The 25,807-nt window shown below is 34.2% G+C and overlaps 4 protein-coding genes across 8 annotated transcripts; 1 reads left to right on the top strand and 3 right to left on the bottom strand.

The window, feature by feature from the left end:
- Nucleotides 1–943: 943 nt before the first annotated feature.
- Nucleotides 944–5,027, bottom strand: LOC122401177 (F-box/WD repeat-containing protein 5). Of its 2 annotated transcripts, none has more exons than XM_043403140.1 (9): nucleotides 4,638–5,027; nucleotides 3,978–4,135; nucleotides 3,704–3,881; nucleotides 3,423–3,615; nucleotides 3,120–3,344; nucleotides 2,831–3,024; nucleotides 2,436–2,754; nucleotides 2,148–2,360; nucleotides 944–1,404 (listed from the first exon to the last, which is right to left on the bottom strand). In XM_043403140.1, the coding sequence occupies exons 1-9, from the start codon at nucleotides 4,924–4,926 to the stop codon at nucleotides 1,137–1,139; spliced, it is 2,037 nt and encodes a 678-aa protein (XP_043259075.1). In that variant the 5' UTR covers nucleotides 4,927–5,027; the 3' UTR covers nucleotides 944–1,136. The 2 variants fall into 2 exon arrangements, with proteins under 2 accessions (XP_043259075.1, XP_043259076.1); XM_043403141.1 differs by having other exon boundaries at nucleotides 946–1,404; nucleotides 2,831–3,006.
- LOC122401180 (CKLF-like MARVEL transmembrane domain-containing protein 4) lies at nucleotides 4,985–16,743 on the top strand. 3 transcript variants are annotated; one of them, XM_043403147.1, is made up of 5 exons: nucleotides 4,985–5,038; nucleotides 12,053–12,201; nucleotides 14,798–14,971; nucleotides 16,136–16,234; nucleotides 16,298–16,743. In XM_043403147.1, exons 2-5 carry the CDS (start codon nucleotides 12,064–12,066, stop codon nucleotides 16,430–16,432), a joined length of 546 nt encoding a protein of 181 aa, XP_043259082.1. In that variant the 5' UTR covers nucleotides 4,985–5,038; nucleotides 12,053–12,063; the 3' UTR covers nucleotides 16,433–16,743. The 3 variants fall into 3 exon arrangements, with proteins under 3 accessions (XP_043259082.1, XP_043259083.1, XP_043259081.1); XM_043403148.1 differs by lacking the exon at nucleotides 4,985–5,038 and adding an exon at nucleotides 5,450–5,595; XM_043403146.1 differs by lacking the exon at nucleotides 4,985–5,038 and adding an exon at nucleotides 9,381–9,620 and having other exon boundaries at nucleotides 16,298–16,738.
- On the bottom strand, nucleotides 6,032–8,742 carry LOC122401178 (male-specific lethal 3 homolog). Its single transcript, XM_043403143.1, has 10 exons — nucleotides 8,514–8,742; nucleotides 8,182–8,250; nucleotides 8,007–8,116; nucleotides 7,714–7,897; nucleotides 7,422–7,607; nucleotides 7,022–7,326; nucleotides 6,702–6,914; nucleotides 6,370–6,563; nucleotides 6,193–6,277; nucleotides 6,032–6,119 (listed from the first exon to the last, which is right to left on the bottom strand). The coding sequence occupies exons 1-10, from the start codon at nucleotides 8,613–8,615 to the stop codon at nucleotides 6,032–6,034; spliced, it is 1,536 nt and encodes a 511-aa protein (XP_043259078.1). The 5' UTR covers nucleotides 8,616–8,742.
- A 184-nt stretch (nucleotides 16,744–16,927) lies between the features above and the next one.
- Nucleotides 16,928–23,757, bottom strand: LOC122401179 (WAS/WASL-interacting protein family member 2). Of its 2 annotated transcripts, none has more exons than XM_043403145.1 (4): nucleotides 23,676–23,757; nucleotides 19,452–19,639; nucleotides 18,090–18,624; nucleotides 16,928–18,001 (listed from the first exon to the last, which is right to left on the bottom strand). In XM_043403145.1, the coding sequence occupies exons 1-4, from the start codon at nucleotides 23,691–23,693 to the stop codon at nucleotides 17,687–17,689; spliced, it is 1,056 nt and encodes a 351-aa protein (XP_043259080.1). In that variant the 5' UTR covers nucleotides 23,694–23,757; the 3' UTR covers nucleotides 16,928–17,686. The 2 variants fall into 2 exon arrangements, with proteins under 2 accessions (XP_043259080.1, XP_043259079.1); XM_043403144.1 differs by lacking the exon at nucleotides 23,676–23,757 and adding an exon at nucleotides 21,724–21,936.
- Between the last annotated feature and the right edge of the window lie 2,050 nt (nucleotides 23,758–25,807).

Raw genomic sequence — 25,807 nt, 5'->3', positions numbered from 1 at the left:
CTACCTTGCAAAAAAAATATTCATAATGTAAATTTCAACAATTTCTTCATAATTTTGTATTATATGCTATTTATCTACTATCTCTAAATATATTCCTCCTATATACTATTTTGACAGGTATATGTATATTAAACACTAGTAACAAGAAATTGCTTTTTATTAATTTTTCATTTTACTACAATTGTTTGTGTATTTCCTTACCAATTAAGTATCTTTATTTTGAATAATATTATATTACATGTATAGTGGATATTAAAACATTTCTATAATTCTAATTTAAAACATAATTCCTTAATTTGAATACAGTTAATTATAATTAATGTAGTCATTTGTACAGTTTTAATGATACAGTACGTATGTATCAATAAGAATTACTCTGTTCTTTCTTTGGAGAAATAAATACCTCAAATTGTCGTGTCAAAAATTGGATCACATTTTTAATTTTATATTCAGTTTGTATAAATTTTAATATTGTACAAAGTCTAAGTTTGATAATTCCCGATTTAATATACATTAGAAATACGCGTGTAAGTACAATCAATACTTATTCTAGATTAATTTACAAATATCAGTCAAAAGAATTACATAAAGAGAAAATGTCAATTATGCCATAAAAATGTTTAAAAAATTCTCACTTTTATGCCTTATAAATGTTTAAAAATATACAACTTATCTTTGCAAGTTCTAATCCTTAAGTACATACGAACTATGATAGCAGAATGATAAAAGATAAACTCGCACAAAAATGAATCAGCCATAAAAACTTAAAGTTTTTGTATACGCTTATGAAACTATTTAAAAAAATATAAGCATTTTAACTGTAATAAACAATGTTACATAAAAGAATAAATTCTTTTCTGAATTATTAAGAATTTAATCTTGTGTCCTATAACGAAAGATGTGCTGCTTGTTTTAGCAATGTTCTGGTTATTAAAACATTTAAATATGTAAATATTTATAGATTGAAATCTGTAAATATATAGCCACACTCATTCTTTATTCTAGTCGAAAATAGAATTTCTAACTTTATATAATTTTATAGAAATCTAATATAGTACAAATTTAAGTACAAGATATAGGTATTAAAAGTTAATATACATTTAAAGACTTTAGATTGGAAATTTAATAGTCTTTAGTCAATCAATATTACAACCAGTTTTATGACATTTGCGCCTATTTCGTACTTCCGTACCCCTGGGATAAGAGTCTGCATTCAAGCCCAATGTACGTACCATAGATCTACTACGCCAAACTTTAACGGTATAATCATCGCTAGTTGTGACTAACATTTCAGGATCACGTGGATTGAAAGCAACTGAATTAACAACATCAGAATGAGGGAATTTAGCTAAACATACTCCATAGTGTCTGTCCCACAGATAGCCATGTTTATCTTCAGCACCACTAATAACATAATTGACACAATAAGTAAATATAATTGAGATTCTTTCTTTACTAACATGAGCATGTCGAGACTTGCGTACTCCTCTCAGAATTGCGTCAAGCTTCGTGTACGAAAGTATTTTTGTTTATTGAAAAATTTCAGACCAGCATTGGCCTATACATATATCAATATAGTAAGTAATATAATTAAAGGCGGTGTTTGTTGCGTTGCAAACCCTCGAGCTAAAAGGCCGGCAAGCGACAAAGGGAAGCAGCCTTGACAACGATTCCCAAAATCGAAAGGAGGCACGTGTCACGGAACACGACTCTCGAAGTATCGGTAATTATCGAGGACTATCGCGAGTGTTCCACGGCACGTACCGAGGATGTTTACACCCGGTTCAAAGAGAAACCAAAGTACGATCGGAAGGGCATACGTAAGGACAGGGTTCTCGGTCGCCCGGGTTAGAATTGCGCTAAATAGTTAGAGACGACATTCGACCACCAAAAGTAGCAACCAAATTATTATTTAATTTTGATTAGCCGAGCCTACCCTGACTTCAACAAGATGAGTCTTGTAAAATAGCCGAACCTTATAAGTACTCCAGAGTTCTCTTCCGAGACCTTTCAATAAAGTAGTCTAAGTCCGCGATTCGCGAATCAATGATACAAGAGTATTTTTAGTGTGACACAATGTTTGACGCAATTTTGAGGGCAAATTTTGACGTTCGTGAAGTAGATTTAAAAAATATATAATGGATTACCTTGCCACATACTCATCGCATACATCAAGGAAGATTAAAAAACATTCGTTATTTGATGTGTAAGCCTTATGAGCTCTTAACATGGTGCCAACTTGTTTTAGTGTTACTAAATCAATTACATGTATGTCAATTTCTTGAGCTATTGGTGGTGGTTGTAACGGATTTGTAATAACATAACCTCTTGGCCATGGTCTTGTATTTACATATAAATACCTGGGGATACATATGTGATTTACATATGAAAAAAAGTAGTGCAAGGATTTTATATGTACAAGATAAATAACTAACCTATGATCTGGAGAAAGTCCCATTCCTATAATATTTCCATGTAAATCAATTACATGATCTACTTTATCAAATTTATCGGCTACAGATTCATAATCCGAATAATTAGCATAGGAATTTTGCCATTCTCGTTCTCTTTCTCTTTGTGCTAATCTTTCACGCAATGACGGACCTGGATCTAATCTTGTTGGAAATTTCAAATTCTTTATCCTCTTGAAACCCACTTGATGTGGTGTATAAGTTTTAGATCCAGTTGTGAAAATAAGATACTTTTCACAGTTTACTAATTCATCAGTATCGTCTTCTTCTGCGTTTGACGATTCTGTAATTAAATGTTAGAATGAAATTTATGTTTTGGAAAGATTGTAATAATGTTATTTACAACAAGTTTTCTTTACCTTCTGACTCATACTCCTCGTCCCACTGAGAACTTTCACTGTCTTTGTCATTGTCCTGAACATCTTTTTCCATTTCTACTAGTCTATATTCCTGATTGTATTGAATGGAGTTGGCATATTCGAAATCATCTCCAAGTTTTTTCCAATTCATGAATATACCTTCCAATGTACTGCATCTATTTGCATATAATTTGCTTAACGCAAAGAAATTTTTTCAGCATTCGTTGCATGTATTATTCAGTTAAGGAAAAATATATGTACAAAAACATATTACATAAAAATAGCTTACTGTACTCTAGATGATGCACGTTGAAGAACAACAGGTTCTTCTTTTTGAGTAGCATTGTTATAAGATGTAGATGAAATGTCTTTATGATTTGGTGAATTATCTTTTCCTTCTTTAACGCTAGAAGATGAAGGTTGATTTTCTTGCTCTTCAGATTCATTTTGTTCAGGTGTTAAACAATTAGCCACCATAATTGCTCGTATTGATGAAGCATTTCCATTATAAAACCTGAAATATATAAAACATTCTTTATTGAGAAATTGTTTCATTAAAATAGTAAATCAATCTGTAATGTATAGTGGATACCTAAAAAGTTGTGTCATAATGGGTATATGTTCACTAGATGACTCTTGATTTGCCTTATTGAGCCAAAGGAGACTAGTGGTAACTAAATGTGCTAACCAACACAGATTCCCACTTAAAAGGTAATGTTCACTATACCATGTACCAAATATGTCATATGGTTTATTTACTACTCTACATTGCAGATCGAACCCAGCTGTAACAAATGAAGTCAAGTAACTATCTGTAGTATACTTTTGTATTATTAATCTTAGAATAGTAAACAATAAAATTTATTTTCTTACGTGCTAATCTAAATACTGCTATTTCGCCTGAAGTGCTAAGAGGAGTTCCGAAATGTACACCAGAAACAAGTAATAAGGTATCAGAGGAATTAAATTGTGAAAATTGTGTATATTCCCAACTAAATGTCTTCATATCATGAAGATATTTTATTTTAACAGGGTATTGGCTTTCCCAAACCTAGAATGAATTATATAACTAGTTTTATGCTTTCGGATATAATTACACATTGTAAAGAGTTGCATAATTATAGAGTAGTAAATAAAAGCGACTCACAAAAATATATCCATCTTTTGAACATGTAGCAAACATTTTTCCATTGTGTGAAAAGCTAACGTGTAATACTTGATGAGAATGTCCTTTAAGTACCTCAGTTTCTAAAAGCGGTATATGATATGTTAAACGTTTAAATTCTCCTAACCAAGAAGTTTTCCCTACGAAATATAATGATTTCTAAATTATACTGCCAAGCGTAAAGTATAAGGAATGCAGAGATGAATTTTAGTATCAATAATGATTGCTAATTATATATTAGATTGGTGTCTATAAAATGTTGTTTCTCTGAAATTCAAAAATATTTGATTATTGATTGTTGTACCTGATACAAGAAAGAAATTTACTAAAATATTAGTATTTCCAGAAGAACAAAAATAAATTTAGTATTAGTAATTAGTCTTTACAATATAGGGCTAACAATACATAGTTCAACATTGAATCAACTGGAACAACATTCAAAGAAATTTTGATTACCAAACTTCCTGATTTTTATCAAATAAAAGTAATATGGTCAATAGATTATTGAAGAAGTGTTAAATATCGCTTAGGAATTATCTTAATTGATTCATGCCTTTGATGTCTAGTAGATAAAACGACATTTCATACGCGCCAACCAAATATATTATCTTTGTTCCTTGTTACTTTTACAATAAAGTTAACCTGGCATGATGCCGACATCCGGATCTATTTTATACGTTTGATAGAATAAATCTTTCCAAAGAAATTCATCGTAAGATACTCTATGCCATGACCTGCATACTTCTCCAGCAATTGTCAACTCCCTTGGTGTCAAATATTGAAAAATATTAAGAAGAATGGAATCTGGCATGTAAGACCATCTTTCATTTTCCTCGTATCTTTCCGACAGGTAATCACTTTTATATTCCAACGTAATATCATTTTCCTCGCTATTTTCTTGAATTTCCGTAACATAATCGACGATGTCCATATCGAAAGCACAGTTTTTTATTTACTAAGAACAGCTGATATCTATCAGTGCCGCTGCTAAGTAAGTGAACTTGGTAACATAGATTCGTACCGCGTAAGGGGAAAGTCACCACGTATGTATTCCTTCTTCTTTACTTCGCAATATGTTTCTATACTTCGTTTACCCCAAAAAAATCTGTCGCATCATCATAATGTAATTTTGCGACAAAACTTCTGTCACAGAAGTTTATTATTGGTTTATTGTGCCTTGTAGGTTCAACGCTTACAAGGCGATAAATATATTTTTACTTTTATTGCCTTATTCAATATTTTTATACATTTGCTTTTACTGCCACTGTCACTGCAAAACTAATTATTATACATAAATAGTAACTTGTATAACTTTTACTGAATTTATCTTTATTTAGGGCACGTCTTCTCGTTTTGGTTTGTTGCAAGTCACATTGTTTTATTTATAGAGTTTTTTCGCTAAACGAAGTATGCGGTAATATCTTTCAAGTTGAGACTCGAATGACTCGATCAGTACCCGGGCTATCTCAACCTGAAGAACGGATAGGTGAAATTTAATCGCTTTATTTTTTTTCTCCTCGAAGCAAGGCTCGAGTTATGTTTATATTAAGGAAGAGAGCGTGAAATAGAGCGAGTGGAGTACAATTGTATTATCATTAGGGTAAAAGATTTAATTACTGTCCTCTTAATCAAAAATCAAATTCACGGGTTGATGAAGTTTGACAATATTCTGTCGTATGTTTCCATAAATAAAAACGTATAACATATTATAATTTTTTTAAAGTCTTTATTTAAAAAATGAAATTATAAATATAATTTTTTATAACATATGTAATTTCTGTATTTCGTGTTATTCCTAACAATTAACTGTATATTATCAATTATAGTTTGGATAGAAATGATCTATAGGGAGAGTTTTATTATGGAAGGCATATACAACACTATTTGGTAATTAATATAAAAAAAGAGTTTTATCATTTACACTGACATCATAAACATACATTCTTACTGAACATCACACATAGTACTCACATAATGTATACACAATCATATCTGTAATTAAATATAGAGGAAGCATGTATGTTATCATTACTTTGTTAAGAATTACTTGCTTGAGAAAGTAGTTGATTTTCGACCTGCATGTAAAATTGTTCTCCAAACCATTCTATATGCATCTCTAAGTAACTACAATATTAAGAATATAATAGACAATTAGGAGGAATAAAGAACACTTAAAATGTATATCGAGAAAAGTTACCTGAGAAACATATCCAAATATTTTAAAAGAATTTTCAATTTTTTATTTGGTATATCTGCCGACTGGAGTAAATCTGGTAGCTTAACTAAAAATTGAAAAAGTACATTATTCGATTATATGAATTTATTTATAAAAATTTACTGCTAAGAAATGTGCGATAAAAAGGTGTTTACATACCGAATAATCGAGTTAAGTGAATGGCACCATAATAGGTGGAAGGACTTCGAAGATCTTCAGATTTTGTAGATTCGGGTATTAATCTCCATTTATTTGATTGTTGAAGCAAAGCATTGACTTGAGCAGATGTAACAACCGGTATTCTTAATGTTACACCACGTGGGCTAGAACAACGAGAACTTGTACTTGCAATACTACAAAAAAAAAAGAAATTATCAATTTTATAACTACATCCTGATATCAAACAAATAATATTGATCATTTAACCCTTTCATCGCGGTTCACACGGAGCAAAGAGCATTCACGGGGAACAGGTTATAAATTCTATTTACCTTGACAAGTTTCCTGTATCTTGTTTGATTTCTTCGTAAGATCTTAGTTGTCTGTTTTCATCAATGGAACTCACTCTGCACGACCTTAATCTTCGTTTAGAATTTGTAAATGTTTTTGATGCATTGTCTACTTCTTGATCATGTTCTTGAAATGGTGGTAAATGAGCGTATTCAGTATCTTCATATTCTTCTTTAACTAATACCTCGGAATTCCTTAAGAGTACAATAATATTATATAGTTTTTGTGGGAAACATTTTTGATAATTTTAAAATTAACTGCATTTTACATAAGTTTAAAAAAGTTGAATTGTTATACTTACTCGACTGGTTCTTCTTTTACAAGTGTAGAGTGTTCAGTATATAAGAAAGAAGATTTTAAATTATAATATTGTTCTCGTTCTTGCCTATATAGAAGGAGGTCATGTAATGTAAAATCGAAGTATATACGTAATCCATCCGCAATTTCTCTGCATATGTTTATTTCATTGACTGTTTTTTCTATAGTATTATTTGTTTTGTTCCTTTGCGGTTTTTCTGGAATGTTAGTCAGTTGTGTTGTTGTAAAATGTTGTACCCATGATTCTAAAATACTCGCAACAGTAGGTTGTGAAGGTAGAACAGCTAGCTAAAATGCACGTTTCTTATTACTTTCAGTAATTTCTTCAGTTTAGGTTGTATTTGGTAAATTATACTTTTATATATTTTCATCAAAGGAAATACCTTATTCTTGTTAGTTATTAGGTCATAATCTTGATCTAGAATTCTTCTTAGTACAGTACCTATATAGAGATCAATTCCTGGCTTTATACTGGCACCTGATTGACTACCACCACCACTATCCTCATCATCACTTGTTTCACCAACGTAATCAGAACTACTTTCTGTATCCTCTTCGGTGATAACTTCCTTTATTAATAAAAATAATTATGCCTGTTTAGATTTTGTACAATTCAAGTATTTTGAATTTTCAAGTACTAATTGTTTTGTTCTTTGTATAAGAAAATATTAAGACCTCTGTGTCATAATCTGCATGTTGTCCCGAACTACCATCTTCCGATGATCCAGTTGTAGCAGATGTTGCTCGACTACCACCGCTCCTTGCTCTCCGTCGTGGTTCTCGATTTTCATTCTCATTTAATCTCTCTGACAGTTTGTGACTTCTTTTCTTACGCTCCCGGCGATACAAATAAGCTCCTCTATATACAGTTGAATTTACATATATTTGAATTACGAATTGTATTCTTTTCGATTGCCTTCATAAATTCCTTTTCATATAGTCCAAGTAAAATTTTATTGGATACGTACAAATGTAACTGTGCTTTCTGTGCTAAATCTCGTTGGAGTTGACGATTTTCCTCTGTGTCTTTCAATACATATTCCTCTGTTACACAACGATCCCACGAAGAATTCCATCCCTATTATTATACAATAATTTCAATTTAATTAATTTGATTGTATAGGTTGATTCTTTGCTACTTACCTGAAAATGTATCAAATACTCAATAGCTTTTCTTCCTCTTTGATCCTTGTTAACTATAACATCAAGTACCTAGAACATTTTCAGGTTAAATAATATATGTATCATTCGATGTTGTTTCAAATTAAAAATTTATATGAATCATTCAATATTAATGGATAATTGTTTTAACATTACATAAGTTTTTATAGTCAGCCCTGATCTATAAATGTCATAGTTTTAAAATTTTGTGCTATCTGTACAATGTATGATCAACAGGAGTTAATAAGAAAGAAAACTGACTTTGTTAGGGATAATTATATTATTTAATTAATTCTTCTGTACTCATAACATACCTTTGAGTCATACAGTACTTTTGCTTTTGTAGGATCAGGTTCATAACAAAGAACTTTTTCACCATCACAGAATTTGAATTTTGGTCCTCGAGTGGAAACCATTCCTTTCAATTAGATGTCAAAACCAAATTGCCAGTTTCTTTTACAAATAATCGTCTATCAACGCAGATTATAGAATAATATTGTTTATATTAACATCATAACCTCATATGTCAACATCTGAATCAAAATTGTTCGACAATTACGCAGGTATTTCTAACATACTTCGCGTAATTGTTTTTGCTCAAAACATAAAACGATTTAAACTGTCAAGCGTATTAAACTTTTAATCGGTACAACAATGTGTATTGTCAACAATATATACGAACGTAAATTTAAGTCTCCCGGTTTAACTTGCTTACAAGATCATGTTATATCGTACTACATATACAACTAACCTAACTCACTTCAAATCTAAATACAAACGTAATATTTGAAGACATTTCAATTTTATTGTAAGTCAATAATAATAAGTAAGGCATATGTATTTATAATGATTTATTTTCCATAGAATTTCTTAGTTTTTATCAATTTTAACTTAATTCAATCCTGGGGTTGGTCAAGAAATCAAATATTGATATTAATCAACAATATTAAAATAAAGCTCTAAAAACAATGTCGGTATTTTTAAGGTTCATCAAAATTAATTATTAATTAGATAAATACATAAATAATATGTGTTATCGACCTACAAGCTACGCTTGCGGTTGAGGTAGGCAATATCTATGCCTGTAAGAATAATTTATCGTACAAGTTGACAAAATTAGTGCCGAATTGTTCCGCTAGAGAGAACTGTGAATGGACAACGAAGTGGGGCTGAATCGTACATCGTACAGTTTGTAACGTACCTACCAGGTTGCATAGATTCGTTTGTAATAGTGTAGTTTGTTTCGAAACGGTTCAGTGTCGTTTTCACTGTTATATATTCATGCGTTCTGTTTCGGTGAAAGGAAGAAGTTCAAGTTTTTCGCTCTCGAGTGTTTCAAGGGCAGAAAGTCTCTTGTTTGTGTATACGAAATAAATAGCATTCGGAAATAATCGAGTGCGTAGATCAGTCTGTCAAGTCAGGTATGTCATGCATCATACATAGAAACAAACGTCTCGGAATTCCATCGTGCGGTCTCGTGGAAAATTGAAATCGAAAACAAGAAAACCGATAATACAGTACAAGAAATAGACGCAACAGATATGAATACGAAGCAACAGAGTGACGATAACAGTAGTTTAATTACACTCTGAGAATGCTAAATTACTCTTTTTCCCGCTATTTCGAGCTAACGTACTTACTTACGGAACGGCAGAAGCTGTAGGTCACGATTATTCCTGACGTAATTGATTGTTGATAGAAACACGTGGAAGAAGAGAAGTTTATTGAAATAACACCACGTAAAAAAGAAAATATTTCTCTTGGACGTTTACTATAACCATGTCAGAGAAGCTCGTTACAATAATTCCTATCATAGAAATACTACTCCCTTATGAAAATATATTTGCAAATATTGCGGTCTTCTTTTTGTTTTATGCCTTTTCAACTAGCATCATATTTTCTGTATTCGTATCACTTGCGGCTACTTCTGTATGTTATACCACGATAACGTGCCACAATCGAATTCACCGCCCACATTCGTAAATACCTAGTGATATATATTTCTAAATACATGTACGGAATTTGTACTCTCTCGTGTATTACGTGTATCACAGCTCATTGTTCATGAGATAGAAAGGCTGTCATTCGCTATTTTCAGTCGAGATGACTTCACACCATAACATTAAGTAATTCTTGTAGTATGCCGCCGGGATATGACATAATTTTCTCGAACAGTCTTGATTAAGAACTAAATACAACGTGATCATCCACGTTAATCTGAGACGCAAACGCGTATACGCCTTTTTGCGTTTGCACGATAGGTCGGTAATCGATCTGACTAGTATTTTTCTTTTTTCTTCATTTGTTACTTTCGATCGTGGTTTTTCATTCGTTTTCTGAAGGACGTTCACTCGTAAAATTACTTCACCTGGACGTTTGATATTTTAGGCAATCGCTTTTTATTTAAATCGTTTAACGATTAATGATTTTATGAGTATAAGAATTTTTAACGGTAATAGTTACGAATACGATCGATTATAATTTTCTGTGCCTCGTTCGGTTCAATGAAAACTACTTTTTCAAAATATAAAGGGTGTTCGACCACTCCTGGGAAAAATTTTAATAGGGGATTCTAGAGGCCAAAATAAGACGAAAATCAAGAATATCAATTTCTTGATTGAGGCTCCATTAAAAAGTTATTAAAAAATTTCAAATCGTTCTGAAAAAGTTATTTTCGGTTGTGGGGCTCAATTACAATAATTTTTGGTGAATACACATACCTTCGAAATCCTACCCTCTTTCGAAAACAAAATTCGAGTATGTACTGAAATGTTTAGTCGAAATTAAAAAATTTCAAATCATACTAGAAAAATTATATTTAGTTACAGGGGTTAATTACAAGCATTTTTGGTGAATAGACATACCCCGAAATCCTACCTACTTCCGAGAAAAAAATTCGAGTGTGTACTGAAATGTTTAGTCGAAATTAAAAAATTTCAAATTATAATAGAAAAATTATATTTAGTTACAGGGGTCAATTACAATCATTTTTGGTGAATAGACATACCCCGAAATCCTACGCATTTTCGAGAAAAAAATTCTTTATCGAAAATCTAATGCGAAGCCAGAAATGCTTCCCTGAAATTTCATGCGAATCCTTAAAATGTCATAACTTTTGAATGGATTGGAGGATTTTAATTTTTTAAAATGCAAACAACGCGTATTTTAGTGGAGAATATGTAGAAATTCTAACAATATTGGAAAAGTTATTCCTTGACCCCGTAAACTGAGAGAAACCCCATGAAAATGGTCTAATTTTCAAACAGCCATAACTCTTACAATAGTGAATATATTTCAATGAAACATTTTTCTGAAGTAGAGCTCATGGATACTTACAAAAAAGTATTAAACAACTTTTCTGTAGAGCGTCAAACAAATTTATTAAAAATGAAAAACAAATTTTTAAGAAAAATCGACAGTCAATTTTTCGGCGAAAAAAAATTTTTTCAAGTGATTCTAAAAAAATTATTTTTGGTTGCAAGGCTCAATTACAATCATTTTTTATGAATCCACATACTCCCGAAATCTTACCCACTTTCGAGGAAAAAATTCCAGAAGGTGTGAAAACCGACAAAATTAAAAAATTTCAAATTTTTCTGGAAAAAATTATTTTCGGTTGCCGGGGTTAATTACAATAATTTTTGGTAAATAGATCTACCCCCGAAATCTTACCCACTTTATAGAAAAAAATTCAGTAAAGGCTGAACTTTAAACGTTAATAACTTTTTAAACAAGCCTCCATCAACAAATTAGTATTTTTTTTTTCGTCTTAGTTTGACCTCTAGAATCTCTCATTAAAATTTTTTCCAGGGTTGGTCAAACACCCTGTATACTATAACGCGCCTATTTTTAGAGTGACTAGAGATGATGGACCAAGGATTTCCGGGGCAACATACCACGACAACGACTGTGACATCGACGACAACTACTACACAACCAAATATTCGATTTGATACATCCTATACAAGAACAAGGCCTGGTATTCTTAAAATCGCGCAAGTGGTAAGATATACATGCGATTGCGTATCGCTGGATTTAGATCACATCTTATAATTTCTCCAAATTGCACGCGATTAGTTACTAAGATTAACAGAAAATGAACACTGCACGATACATTCCGCCACGTCGCTTGAATATCATTTTAATCGGAGAAAATAATTATGTAAATAAAGCGATACTTTCATAAATATATTAATTAACATTTTTATGATGTACAAAGAGAAGGTAACGGAAAGTATTGAAAATCAGGATTCAATGTTTTGTAATTGAATATCATTTTAATCGAAAAAAATAATTATTTAAATAAAGCGACACTTTCATAAATATATTAATTAAAATTTTTACGATGTACAAAGAGAAGGTAACGGAAAGTATTGAAAATAAGGATTCAATGTTTTGCGATTTAAAATAATTTTCCTTCCTCGTAGGTCAGAAAGTAAAAACACCATGCATGCGCGTAGCCAGTAATATTAATGAAAGTGAACGTTAGCGTTTATTATCGCTTAGTTATCACGCTCGTTACACAGAATGGTCTGTCGGAAACGGAACACCTTATTGGTTTCGCCGTTAAAGATGCGAGAACGTGTATTCAGGGGAAGATTGAAATAATTGCGTAGTACGAATGAGAGGTGCGAATGTAATTATTTTCAAAAGTTATACTTTTTTTTGAGGAATAAAACTTCGAAACTTGTGGGAGTTCCGCTCACTCTATCTCTATTCTATCTCGTAAAGCAGTGTTTCTCAAACTAGAGCACTTAGAAGAAAAATATGTATATTTTTTAAAAATTCATCAGTTTTTGTTGTGTTGTATAGTTTTAGGTAAATTTTAAGAAGATCCCCTTATTTTTCAGCTGAGATTGTTTCGTTGGGAGATGAAATTTGAGAAACACTGTCGTACAGGAACTTCGGTTTACGTCGCGTTGTGTATGCGTGTCCTATTCAAACACAATGCGACATGTAGGGGGGATGAAAGGGTCCCCGCGCAAGGGGCTCCATCGGTGAACAACGCTGACACGCGGTGCAAGTCGAAAAGAAGTGTGAGAATGGAGATATTTGGTTGAGAGGAGTGCCACCACGATAAAAATTACTTTTTACTCATCGTTTAAAACTGATTTGAACAATTAAAGTGGGTATTTATAATAATAAAAATAAATACGAAAAATAGTAAAGGAGTTTACGGTGAATATAGAGTTGGAACGAAGTAAATTGGCCGCTCAAGGTCATTGGAGATGTTGTCCATCACTATAACGTTTTTATATTTCAAACAGTGTTTGATAATGGAGATAATTAGATGTTCTATTTCTGATGGATCGTCCTAAACATACAGGGTGTTCGGCCACCTCTGGTGAGAGTCTAGAGGCCAAAATAAGATGAAAATCAAGAATATCAATTTGTTGATTGAGGCTTCGTTAAAAAGTTATTAAAGAATTTCGAATCATATACGGAAAAATTATTTTCGATTGCCACGGTCAATTACAATCATTCTTGGTCGATAGACATACCCCTGAAATCCTACTCAGTTTCGAGAAAAAAATTCGAGTAGGTGTTGAAATTTTTCGGTAAATGTAAAAAATTTCAAATCGTTTTGAAAAAAATATTTTTAGTTGCAGGGGTCAATTGCAAACATTTTTTGTCAACAGACATACCCCCGAAATCCTACTCAGTTTCGAGAAAAAAATTCCTTACCGAAAATATAATTTCTGGCCAGAAGTATCTGCCTGAATTTTCATGCGAATCTTTAAAACATCATAACTTCTGAATGGATTGGACGATTTTAATTTTTCAAAAACAAAGGACGCTTATTTTAATGGTGTATATGTACAAACTCTAAAAATACTAATAATGTTGTTCCTTGACCTCATAAAGTGAGAAAAACCCCATAAAAATGGTTCAATTTTCAAACGGCCATAACTCCTACAATAGTGAACACATTTCAATGAAACTTTTTTCTGAAGTAGAACTCATGGGTGCCTACAAAAAAGTATTAGACAACTTTTGTGTAGGGTGCCAAGCAAAATGACTAAAAATTAAATACGATTTTTTAAGAAAAATCGACAGACCTAACCCAGACCTGACGATAGGTGCTAAAATTCAGTGAAAAACAATTTTTTCAAATCGTTTTGGAAAAATCATTTTTAATTACTGGGGTCAATTACCATCATTTTTTATAAATTGATATATCCCCTAAATCCTACCCACTTTCGAGAAAAAAATTCGAGAAGATGTAAAATTTTTCGGCAAAATTGAAAAATTTTACATCGTTCTGAAAAAAGTATTTTTGGTTGCAAGAGTCAATTACAATCATTTTTGGTGAATGAACATACCTCCGAATTCCTACGCGTTTTCGAGAAAAAAATTCTTTACCGAAAATATACTGTGTGACCGGAAATTTGTCTATAACTTTTTAACGAAGCCTCAATCAACAAATTAGTATCCTTGATTTTCGTTTTATTTTGGCCTCTAGAATCTCTCATTAAAATTTCCCCCAGGGGAACACCCTGTATCGGAATGTGTTGCAGTATGATATTATTGGCTTTCTTTAATATTAAAATGTTACACTTTTCGTAGGTAATATTAACCACTCTTCGTATTGTTCCAGGCTTTTAATCTGCTGGGATTCATATGCATCACAGTATCGAGCCAAAGCAACTCGAGTCGCGGAGCATGGTTCAATACGGTAGCCATGGCTGGTTTTTGGTTCACAGGAATACTACTTGTTTTTTACCTGTTCCATATCGTCGAAAAGTTTTCAAAAATTCCTTGGTTGAAAGTTGTGAGTCGAAAGAAAAGTTATTATTTTACATGTATGATACATTTAATTAGTTTGAGAATAGGATTGTAGCCCTTGAATGAATACTTATTGAAGACGTCGAATACAAGTTACTTTTACGTGAAGGTAAAATATCGATCTTGTGGTAATGGGAACACTCTGTGTTCTAATATGCTATACACAGCGAACCGCATAACGTGACCACTCTTATTATTTTCGTTGTTAGTTAGCGGATTAAAATTTGTTCACTTAGAACTGGTAAATTTACACTTATTCGTTGTGACATATTTAATTCGATATTTTTATTTACGTAATAATTTTATCGAAAAAATTTAATATAAAAAGAATTTCATTTAACATTATTATATGTTAACAAAATTATTCACACGAGGCAAATGAATTTTGTACGAGCTGAGTAACAGTGTGATGTCTTGAATCGTACGTTTTCGTAACCTTTTCCATGTTATTGCGCAATAGTATTAGTCATTGTACCTTACCTTGATAGTTGATGTGTAATCCACCATAAGATGTTTGCAAACACTTTTTGTTGAGGAAAGATTCGTATCCAGAAGTAGCCTTGATGTTAATGGTCTTGTAGCATTTCTAATAGCATGTGTGATTATCGAGCGAATAATCGGCCATAGTAATGAGGGAAAACTTGAATCGTTTCTAAATGAAATTGGAAAAGAGTTAGGCTCGATTGGTTTGTGTTCTCTTAAAGTTTAAGAAGTACATAGACGTTTGGATATAATCGTTCGGTACTAAAGGTGTGCCAGAATCCGAAAATCAGGATCCGATCGGTTCGAGTCGGTTTCCCAAAAATTTCGGAATTCTCGCGAGCCAACATTCTCTTTTACTTAACACTCTCGTTGATTCACTTCCTTGAACATGATACATATTAGATCAACTCTCTCTTGATATTATATAAGTGTTACAAGTTTCATATTTCATTTTTAAGCAACTAATGTACCGGAATGGCATATGTAGATAAAATTAGAAAATTGCTTCTTGATTTAGAATTATTTTTCATTTTAACATTAAAAATTAATTTGTTGGGTGGCTTGTACGGTTCGTAGGTTCTGTTGAACGCCATTCTAGTTGAGTGTGTAACTGTATAATGCAAATTAGATTTACGTGTTAGGAAGCTATTCGTATTCTTCTTTGCAGGAGTTCATATTTTGCACAATTTGGACAGCCTTCTATTTGCTGGCCGCTGCGCTCGCGGCAGACTATGCTAAATACGTAGAATCTTTTGGAGCAGCTGCTGTAAGTTTCATATGATATAATAATTAGCAATTATTTTGTACTAGGATACATTTTTTTTTGTAGTTCTTTGGATTCTGTGCTATGGTAGTTTATGGCTACGACGCATGGCTGAAGTTTCAAGCAGTGAAGAGAGGTACCTTAGCGCAGGGCCAGCAAACGCCTAAACAAATCTCCACAGTGACGAGTCCAGCGTATTAACTTTAATCCGAATAGAAAATAGTTGGTTGGGCCACGTTTGAAGCATATTGTTGCTTTTATGCATTGGATTTATTTCGTTAAATGTTACGTACGTTTCTGGTTATACCGTTCGAACGTAACATACTATACATAAGAACAGGGCACAACGGATTTGTCAAATTCATAATGATTAATTTTGCTATTTTTGTCGATGTACGTAAGCATTCGTGTACGTACATATCTATAATCTCACTCGAGCACGACATTCGATAATATCATACCGTTGTACCATAAAGAGACGATATATATATATATATATGTATATACATATATTTTTGAATCAATATGTATGTATGTATACATAAATATATATGTTAATTAATGTAGTTGTACATTATGTTATCAACTTTTAACATTTGTTGATATTGGAATAATATTTTTGGACAGGTAGTATATATATACATACAGATATTTGTATACATCTATAAGAAATATATATTTAATCAGTATTTTGTTCATGCTATAAACCGTTAACACTTGATATTTGTACTCATTTTGTATTTAATTTTATACAATGGCAACTCGATTGCTTTGCGTTGCATTTCTGGTTATAGCGGCATCTGGACGGACTTATTTGTGATCATTCACAGTGAATAGGGAAGTAGAGAATCATAAAATATGTAATACAATAAATCAAATTATTGTTTTCCGGTGTGTTTTTGTTACATTTAAGTTGTTTAAATTATGTCGTTGTTGTATGTACTATAGTACGTAGTATTAGAAACTAGTGATAAGGATAAGTTGTTATAATTTATCGATGATCATGATATTACTCAACATAATACGTATATTTTGTTATTTTTATTCGATCAACTCCGTACAGGTACCTACAATCATATGTACACGATATAGATATACATTCTAAATAATCTAGTTAAAAATTTTGAACATTGCGAATACGCACATAACGACAATCGTCATAATAGAGCTCGCATTACTAGATCGCTACTTAACGAAATAAATCATTAAATGTTATTTCCTCCATGTAACATTTTTCTCTCCAAACTTCTTGAAAAAACAAAATAGTGAACATCTATAAGCTCTTCTGGCTATTAATAACATATATAATTATTTTCTGTTACATGATTTTTTTTTAAATTTGTAACGTTAAAAGATGGAATATGTCTCCTTTTCATTCTTTGTCAAGTTTGTATCATAGGTGGGTATTAATTAACGAAAAAGATTTAACGTAGAATTTTTCTTAATTATCGGTTACTAAAAACGAGGCCTGCGAGATTGTTTTTTACCCATGTTAGAGAGATCTATAGTCTTGCCGTCGGGAAGAACCAATTTGTTTTCTTGATAATCTACAAAACCATTCTCTTCATCTTCTTCTCGTTGTTCTTCGTCGCATCTGATCCCGGTTTCGTAAGTGTATTCTCGACGAATACCGTCTGGATCGATATATCCGTATTTGCCTCTCGTTAAGCAATCGATACCAATTATTTCTTCTTTGTAGGATCCATCGTCGTTCTCGAAACCCCAGGTGATCGAACCGTCCGGATTATCATTACGATATCGCCTGATGATCTGTTAGAAAGTTGTACATTTAAACTCTCGCTATTCACATTTTTATAACATTATCTACTTACATATATCTTTTGTGTTTCAAACTAACCTGAGCAACCGGTTTCTTTCCACGACCTTCGTATGGCGATTTCACGGATTTTGGAGGTGCCTTTGCTGGTTGTCTGAAGGGCTCCTCAATTGGTTTTCTCGGTTTGTTCGGTTTTGGCGGCTGACGGTACTGTACTGGCGGTGGAGGCTGTGTCGTTTGTGCTACTCCTCTGCCAGTTGGCAGCGGTATTTGTTGCAGAGGACGGTATTGTACCGGAATCGGTTGACCTGGACCTCCTAGATTCGGACTTCTCGATATCGGGCCCCCGCTACTAGGATTCGATATGGGCCGTGGTATGTTTTCTTCGCTATCTTCTTGACTGTCTAATTGTTCATCGCTCAGATTCTCATCGTCGTCTTGATTGGCGTGATTTCGCGATGGTTCACGGTTCCGTACGTCTTCTTCCGGTTCCTCGTTCACGGGTTTAACCTGGTGAGCCAGTGACCCTGGTCCCGTGGATAAGTTCGGTCGTAACGGTTTGACTGGTGAAAATGATCCTGGCCCTGTTCCAGGTCCATCCTCGGCACCTTTTGGTCTAATTTCATAGAAGAGAATTCATGAATGAAAACGTGACAAGTAATTACAATTCCCGGGTCATTATACATACTTATCAAGGTATATCAAGGTTCGAGACTTTATTGCATTTTTATACAGGGTGCTCGGCCACCCCTGGGAAAAATTTTAATGGAAGATTGTAGAGGCCAAAATAAGACGAAAATCAAGAATATCAATTTTTCGTTTGAGGTTTCGTTAAAAAGTTATTAACAATTAAATTAAAAAATTTCAAATCGTTCTGGAAAAATTATTTTCGGTTACGGGGGTCAATTACAATCATTTTTGGTGAATAGACATACCTCCGAATTCCTACGCGTTTTCGAGAAAAAAATTTAGTACGGGCGGAACTTTAAACGTTAATAACTTTTTAACGAAGCCTTCATCAACAAATTGGTATTCTTGATTTTCGTCTTATTTTGGCCTCTAGAATCTCCCATTAAATTTTTCCCCAGGGTGGCCGAACATCCTGTATAGTATTGAACACATAACCTCAAAGTTGTTCACTACTGATGTGTTTACCCTATCGTATTGGTATCATTATAGAAGAGAATTCATGAGTGGAAACGTGAAAGATAGTTACAATTCCCGTGTCATTATGCTTATCAAGGTATATCTGGGTTCGAGACTTTATTGCATTTTTATATGGTATTAAACACATAACCTCAAAGTTGTTCACTACGTGTTTTTACCCTACCGTATTGGTATCGTTATTTGAGGTAATAAGGAGGCATGATCCAAACTGTTATGTTTGTGGGTTAGTTCGTCATTGTATTCAATAAATTGTGAATTTCAGTTCATAGTATGCACCTGAACGAAATTGGACGACGTATTCGTTGATTCGTAAGTATAGCCTGCGTTTGGACCACTGGTCGAGCGGATGGTAGTCTCTGGAAACGTGCCGATCGCAGAGGGATTGGCAGTCCTTTTGGTGGCAAACCACCGTCCACGTCTGGCTGATACTGGGCAGAAACCAACGCAGTGATGCACGCTAACAACTGCAACAAAATAGTTTATAATAAGTAAGATATTCCTAAAGTTTATTAGAAATATTGTCATAGATATTTTTAAAGATGAGACTGCTCATCTTGCCATGGCATTTCTTATCGAATATCTTGATTCGATTCTGCTTGCGAATGCTAATTATTCGTTTCCTTTCAGCTTCGATCGATCGAGGTCAGACTGTATCTTTTCTTTCGTTATTAACGAGTTCTGTCTTTCCTGTTGTTATTGCTTAAATGTCAAATGTCCGTTACGGCACGTATGCAAGTTTAACCGTAGCGACGCGTGCAGCGTAACGCGGATACTACGCGTCGCGAGGTATCGAAATCGAATCGCTTTCTCTTTTCTCCGGTATTCGTCGAAATTTACACGCTCACGCAACGTACAACGTGTCCGAGGCGCAAAGTAATTATCTCTATACGTGCATACGTTTACTCAGAAATCTGTGAACCAGAATGTTGAACCGGTATCGCCTCGATATGGGAGAACCAGTCTCTCGCGCAGAACCTGTCGCAACGAGATTGAACGAACAACAAACAAGAAATGCGAACAATCAAATTACGATCGAGCTAATGAACGGCAATTCGTTAGCCGGCGAGTTCGCGTTTAAACGTTACGGTTGATCCCGTGTGTCCCTTTCCTTCTACAATTTTCGTTATATAAGAATATGAAATCCCGGTCACGTTATTGCCATTAACGTAACAACTTGCCGTGCAAGAATTATATCGAATTATCCAACAGAAATTAAATATACACGACGAGAGTCGAACCGTCGTATTTGACAAGCAATAATGCCATGAAACAATTTCTCTTGCTGTATATTCGATGTACGCGGGACTGCGTGCGCATCCGACTAACAAGTTCACTGCGACATCTATAGTGGAATCCGTTAACCTGAATTTCAAACTCCCACGCGTACCCCAAGGAGATTTAAATTGGTTTTTTTTTCGAAAAAGAAATCATGAAACGCAAAAATATTATTTCGTGTTTCCGATTTATTTTTTGACGCGGAAATACTACCCTGTCGATTGGTCTATTCAATCTGAAACATGCTGTATGTAATGACAACAGACGGCGAGGTTCCAATGTAAGCTCTTATTGAGGTTAGTCTAAATGTTGCAACGTCCCATGCAGGTGCAATGAAAGGGACAGGGAAGTATAAGGATGTAGAAGGTGTTCCAAAACCAGAATTACTGATGTAACTGGTCGACAGTTTGTTATAGCAAACATATTTACATTTGTAGACTTGTAAGTCAATGATACAGGTGAATTTAGTTGTAAGAAACATGTGTGTTTCTAGTTGTACTCTGTAGATACAAGTTACGGCAATGTTTTGATAATATTTCATATAAAAAAGTAAAATTCGACATATTCGAACAGAAACAATGTTCTTGAATTTATCGAGCTATTCGAAAGTCGCTACTTTCACGAGGTTAGAATGCATGATTTCTATTGTTCCATACTTTAATATTATGGTAATATTTAATCGAGTGTAGCAGTATTGTATGATTTTTTACCAAATTATTGAAAATCCAAGAAAAATAGTTATTGGTGCTCGTTATAACTGTGTTCAACTGTTACTTGATTTGTAGGTTAAAATGCTGCATGTTTATAAATGATCAATTTGTAGTGTAAAAAATCATTATGGTTCTTAAAACTTGTTTGCTACATTTTACGAGTTCCAATAACCGGTTAAACGTGGTCCCTATAGTTTTAAAACATCCTGTATTGTAGCAATCGTGGCGACGAAGTCGATCGCCATATCCTCCTGTAGAGTTCCTGTAGTCCACAGGAATGCACCAGTCTTACAGAGAGGGGAGAGACAGGCGAATCGAACGGACGCGGATTTGTTTCTTACGGGCTTGCATTTCGTTCCAAGTCAAAGCACGCGTAGATATTTATAGGGAATACGACGAAAACTCTATTCGACTTTCTTACGGGGCACTTTCACCCGGGCTCGTTTGTCCGGCGCGAGTGTACCAATTTTCGTCCTTCGTGTCCGAACATCGTTAAGAATGCGTTCAAGATCTTACTATAATTTCTCCTTCCCTCCCTCTTTTTTTCGTTCTCTTTCACTTACTTGCTCGCTCTCGTTCATTCACTCCCTCGTACTTTCACTTTCTTTCTCAAACTATTAGTTTTCTTCTTTATTCGCAAGAAACGTTTCGACGAGGAGCACATGCTGTGCATACGCGTACGCGACAGCTGTGCGAATAATTTTCTTTAGAAATTGCCACTTTGAACGATCGTGCACAGAGCATTGTCTTTTTTATCTGATTGGTTGCAACGGTCGCTGTTGAATACCGGCGTTCGTGCTTGGCCATAACAAGCATAGAACAATATCAATAATTAATCGATAACTAACAAATATCAGGTAGATTTCGAACCACCGACCTTGGATAATATCTTTAAAAAACGTTGAGTTTTCTACTAAATACCGCCAGAGGGCGAATAACCTAAACAGTTTCCCGCGTATATTATTTAGTTCAGATTCCTACGTATAGGGATCATTGTCAACATCGAATCGCGTCCAGGGCATGAAAACAAAAGCGTAATTAGAATGTTTCTTGTTTAGATTACTCAAATTAATTAAAGTTGATGCGAATTTGCCCAGCTCTCTACTAGATCGAAATTCTCCAGAAAGTAGTTTAAGTAGAATATGGCCAAGTAAGGGCTATGCGTAATATCTGTTTCGTAGTTTGTTCGTTAAGTAACGATCGAACGTATATTGAATTTGATATCGAACATATGTAGCCTGTGCGTGCTTCTTACGTAATGTCCTGCGATTACAAAGTACGTAACTGGTCGAGACAGAAAGATCTCTGGTTAAATGTATGCATGCGGACACCAAGGGGGCTGATCGAAAGGAATGTCAAGTATAAAGGAAACTCTATATGTGTAAGTTGATACACTTTTTACATATTGTCTAACAACTTGTCTTTCAACTTGGACTCTCCGAGTAAACTATTTCTCCCGCCCTTTTTTCTCCCTCTCCTCAAAGACGTTATCCTGAAATATTTCTATTTTTTTATTAAAGAACAAATTTTTTATTTGAAATTTGTAATTAAACTTTACGAGATCAAAAATGCAGTACATCTGGAGAAAAAGAATCCCGCGCTCAGCGAGTGCCATTTCTAGCTTTACAGGAGATGAAACAGAACGGAACAGGACCGTTGCATGCGCAGCAGGCATAAGGCGGCGGTTTTAAAACGTTCAAGATTATGCATTGTACTCGTTTTCCTTTAATATTTTACCATCAACGAAAGTACATTAATCGGATCGCTGCACGTTCGTCGGACGTGCAAACGCTACTCTTTGACTCACATAAGAACATCGAGAACCGTCAGATACCGATTTTGATGAATATTTTAAGGGAGAAACTACCCCTTGTACCAAAGCCAACCATTTTATTCGTGTCGAATATTTTTTCTGATTAAATATTTTTAACTTTTATTTTAAACATTATTCAATATCCCTTGTAACTTAAGAATGAATATTTTAAGGGAGAAATTACCACTTGTACCAAAGCCAACCATTTTATTCATGTCGGATATTTTTTCTGATCAATTTGCAAGCTTAAATATTTTTAACTTTTATTTGTAACATTATTCAATATGTAATTTAAGAATTACATAGACACGTCTAATGCGAGCGACTGATATAAGGGGTAGTTGTTTACTTAAAGTCGCCTTCTTTGACAGAGCGTTTGAATCAAGTACTCGACATAAGAGTAAACGTTCGATCTAGCTTTCTTAATTTTACCACGGTCCATTGAATATCTCGCCCTTTCAAAGTAATATACTTTCGATAAGTTTCGCGATTACCGTTCTTTTCGATGGGATCTTCGTTAAAAATTGTTTCCTCGATTAACATCCTTTTAATTATTTTACAGTTCGAAGCGTTACAGGCGAAGCTAGGAGTCGGGGGGCACAACGAAGGAGCAAAGGCTACGATGGAGGCTGAAGGAGTAAAGGCTACGAGACGAAGGTCTTTAATGGGTTTGCAAAAAAGAGAACACTTTTGAGTACTCACGATCACCGCGACGCGCATGGCCGTGTCCCTTGTCCCGTGTCGCAATGGTGGTCACTCTGGGTGTGGTGCCGGCGCGTTTATGCCTCACACTACCGCGAACGACTCCCCGTCTCCGTGTTCTTATACCTATATCCCCGTTTAAATTCCTATGGTACGAGCAACACGCAGGCCAACTTTCCATCGGCCAACAGGAATTGTGTTCCGTGCGAATACGAGACCGCGAAACGATTCGGCGCGCCACCCGGCATACGCGTCCGTTAATTCACTGACCGGTTAAAAATTTTATTAACAATATCGATACTCGACGAGCATCTTTCTCGGGAACTGGATCCGCCGCGCCGTTAGCGTTTTAATTAGTCGGAAGAGCTTACCTGTTGTGTGGTACGAAGAATAATATTGGTGTTGTATAGCGCTGGTAACCAGCGTCTTTCCTATAGGCAAACAATGCTATTCATTGTTGTTATTTGCAGACTCGTCTTTATATGGAAGAGTATTTGTATTCAAGAGTGGGTCGTTTATGTTGAATGTTATGTCTTTACCCCTTGGTATAGATTTTTAAAAAGACAATATACTAATATGCTTTTGCAAATGATTTAAATTATTGGACTGCACATGGTCAATATTATTGTCAGTATCTCTACTGTTTCCCAGTATTGAGTAGACTGAATGCAATAGGTTAAGGAGCATAGAAATTCAATAAAATATTATGAATTTCTCTGCAATTCTTTGTAGAAAATGTGTAAAGGAAGCAGTGTATCACTTTCTCGAGAAGGCAAGTTTATTAGAGATATTGCAAGGCAGTTTGGCCAGTCGGATAGGATCATAAAATTTTTTTAAGGAACATTCAATCTTATGGTCAGAGTTGTTTGCAAGAGTTCTAATTCTTGAAATACTTCTACTATGAAAACAATGTTGAAATCGTAATTACTAGAGGTGATATTTGTATCAGGATAATTTCGGTTTTTGTTTAATTGCACAAATGCACGCTAGATGGTACTCAATGTCCTTTAAGAATATATCCGTTCATGGTGACTTGAAGTATTGTAAAACATACATTTTTAGAATTATTTCCTTTATAATATCATATACACACATATACTACCGTTATAGCACACAATACGTTTACCAAACACCCTTACTCCCGTAGCAATATGTTAAAATTCATCCTTGAGCAAGTAGTATAAATACGCGATTAAGCATACAATCAAATACCATATCATATTTCGGGGCTGTTGCATGAAATCGCGCGCAGTATTAATAATCAATATGTTTCAGGTTTCGTTTATAATTCACTCGATACTTTGTGCGCGACTAAAAATAACTCAAGAAGTCAGTACAGTGACTGAACTCGCTGACTATCCGCCGTAGCAGTTGCGTGTATATGCAGAACGATTATCTTTTATTGACGCAGTTACAGTAGTCAGACTTGCAGCAGACAGTAGTAAAAGTAAACATCAATATCAGTTAGCTAAGTGTTACATCTGTCCCGTTTTCCGCAGTTTCCGAATTAGTCCACGTTTTCTAGATCATATATGTTTATTAAAAATAATACACTCGATCCCTGCATAATATTACTTCAACGGACTTCTTATTGGTCCTAGATATTTCTTGGTTGTAGAGTTCAATAGAGCTCAATAATTTTACTTTCTTTCGCTAGCGCGAAGAGAGTGCCTCGTGGCTGCCTATCGTTAGAGGAACTTCTACGGGGAGACAGTGTTGGAGGCTATGAACCCAAGGTCAGTGTCGGGGCTGAAGCCGACTGTACCAATCTCGCAATATAATGGCGATCTATGTACAATATGCGCGACCTTATCGGTACGTAACAAGGTACAACGTATAATAGAGTGAATTTTCACAATAACCGTGCGTTATCTGGAGCGAAACTCGATAACAAAAGATTCAACTAGATTTCTAACGTAAAATAGCTTAGGGAATCTTCGTACCACTGATCGTATGGACCGAGGACGAGTTACAATATGTCGATTTGATAGTTTCTCGCGATGCATTATAAAAGCAACGACTCGTAAAACAGTGATGGACTTGTAAACTATGCACGCACACTAAATGCAAATGTTACCAGAACATTCTCCGCCAACTGAAACCAGTTTTCTCTTCGCGTCTCCTTCGTACAT

Source organism: Colletes gigas, unplaced genomic scaffold (assembly GCF_013123115.1).
Source record: "Colletes gigas isolate AHSC1104 unplaced genomic scaffold, ASM1312311v1 Colletes_gigas_Sc00022, whole genome shotgun sequence".
Taxonomy (NCBI): Eukaryota; Metazoa; Arthropoda; class Insecta; order Hymenoptera; family Colletidae; genus Colletes; species Colletes gigas.
This window is presented reverse-complemented; position numbering and strand designations above follow the sequence as displayed.

Excerpts from the sequence above, each read along its gene's own strand:
- LOC122401178 (XM_043403143.1), bottom strand. The coding sequence starts at position 8,615 with ATGGTTTCCACTCGAGGACCAAAATTCAAATTCTGTGATGGTGAAAAA. Across the intron at positions 8,251-8,513 it reads AAGTACTGTATGACTCAAAG|GTACTTGATGTTATAGTTAA; the intron begins GTATGTTATGAG and ends AAAATGTTCTAG. Across the intron at positions 8,117-8,181 it reads AGTATTTGATACATTTTCAG|GGATGGAATTCTTCGTGGGA; the intron begins GTAAGTAGCAAA and ends GTATAATAATAG.
- LOC122401179 (XM_043403145.1), bottom strand. Across the intron at positions 18,625-19,451 it reads CGTCGTCCAATTTCGTTCAG|ACCAAAAGGTGCCGAGGATG; the intron begins GTGCATACTATG and ends CTATGAAATTAG. Across the intron at positions 18,002-18,089 it reads GAAAGAAACCGGTTGCTCAG|ATCATCAGGCGATATCGTAA; the intron begins GTTAGTTTGAAA and ends ACTTTCTAACAG.
- LOC122401177 (XM_043403140.1), bottom strand. The coding sequence starts at position 4,926 with ATGGACATCGTCGATTATGTTACGGAAATTCAAGAAAATAGCGAGGAA. Across the intron at positions 3,025-3,119 it reads CGTGCATCATCTAGAGTACA|CAAATTATATGCAAATAGAT; the intron begins GTAAGCTATTTT and ends CTTTGCGTTAAG. Across the intron at positions 2,755-2,830 it reads CGAGGAGTATGAGTCAGAAG|AATCGTCAAACGCAGAAGAA; the intron begins GTAAAGAAAACT and ends ATTTAATTACAG.
- LOC122401180 (XM_043403147.1), top strand. The coding sequence starts at position 12,064 with ATGATGGACCAAGGATTTCCGGGGCAACATACCACGACAACGACTGTG. Across the intron at positions 14,972-16,135 it reads AAATTCCTTGGTTGAAAGTT|GAGTTCATATTTTGCACAAT; the intron begins GTGAGTCGAAAG and ends TCTTCTTTGCAG. Across the intron at positions 16,235-16,297 it reads AATCTTTTGGAGCAGCTGCT|TTCTTTGGATTCTGTGCTAT; the intron begins GTAAGTTTCATA and ends TTTTTTTTGTAG.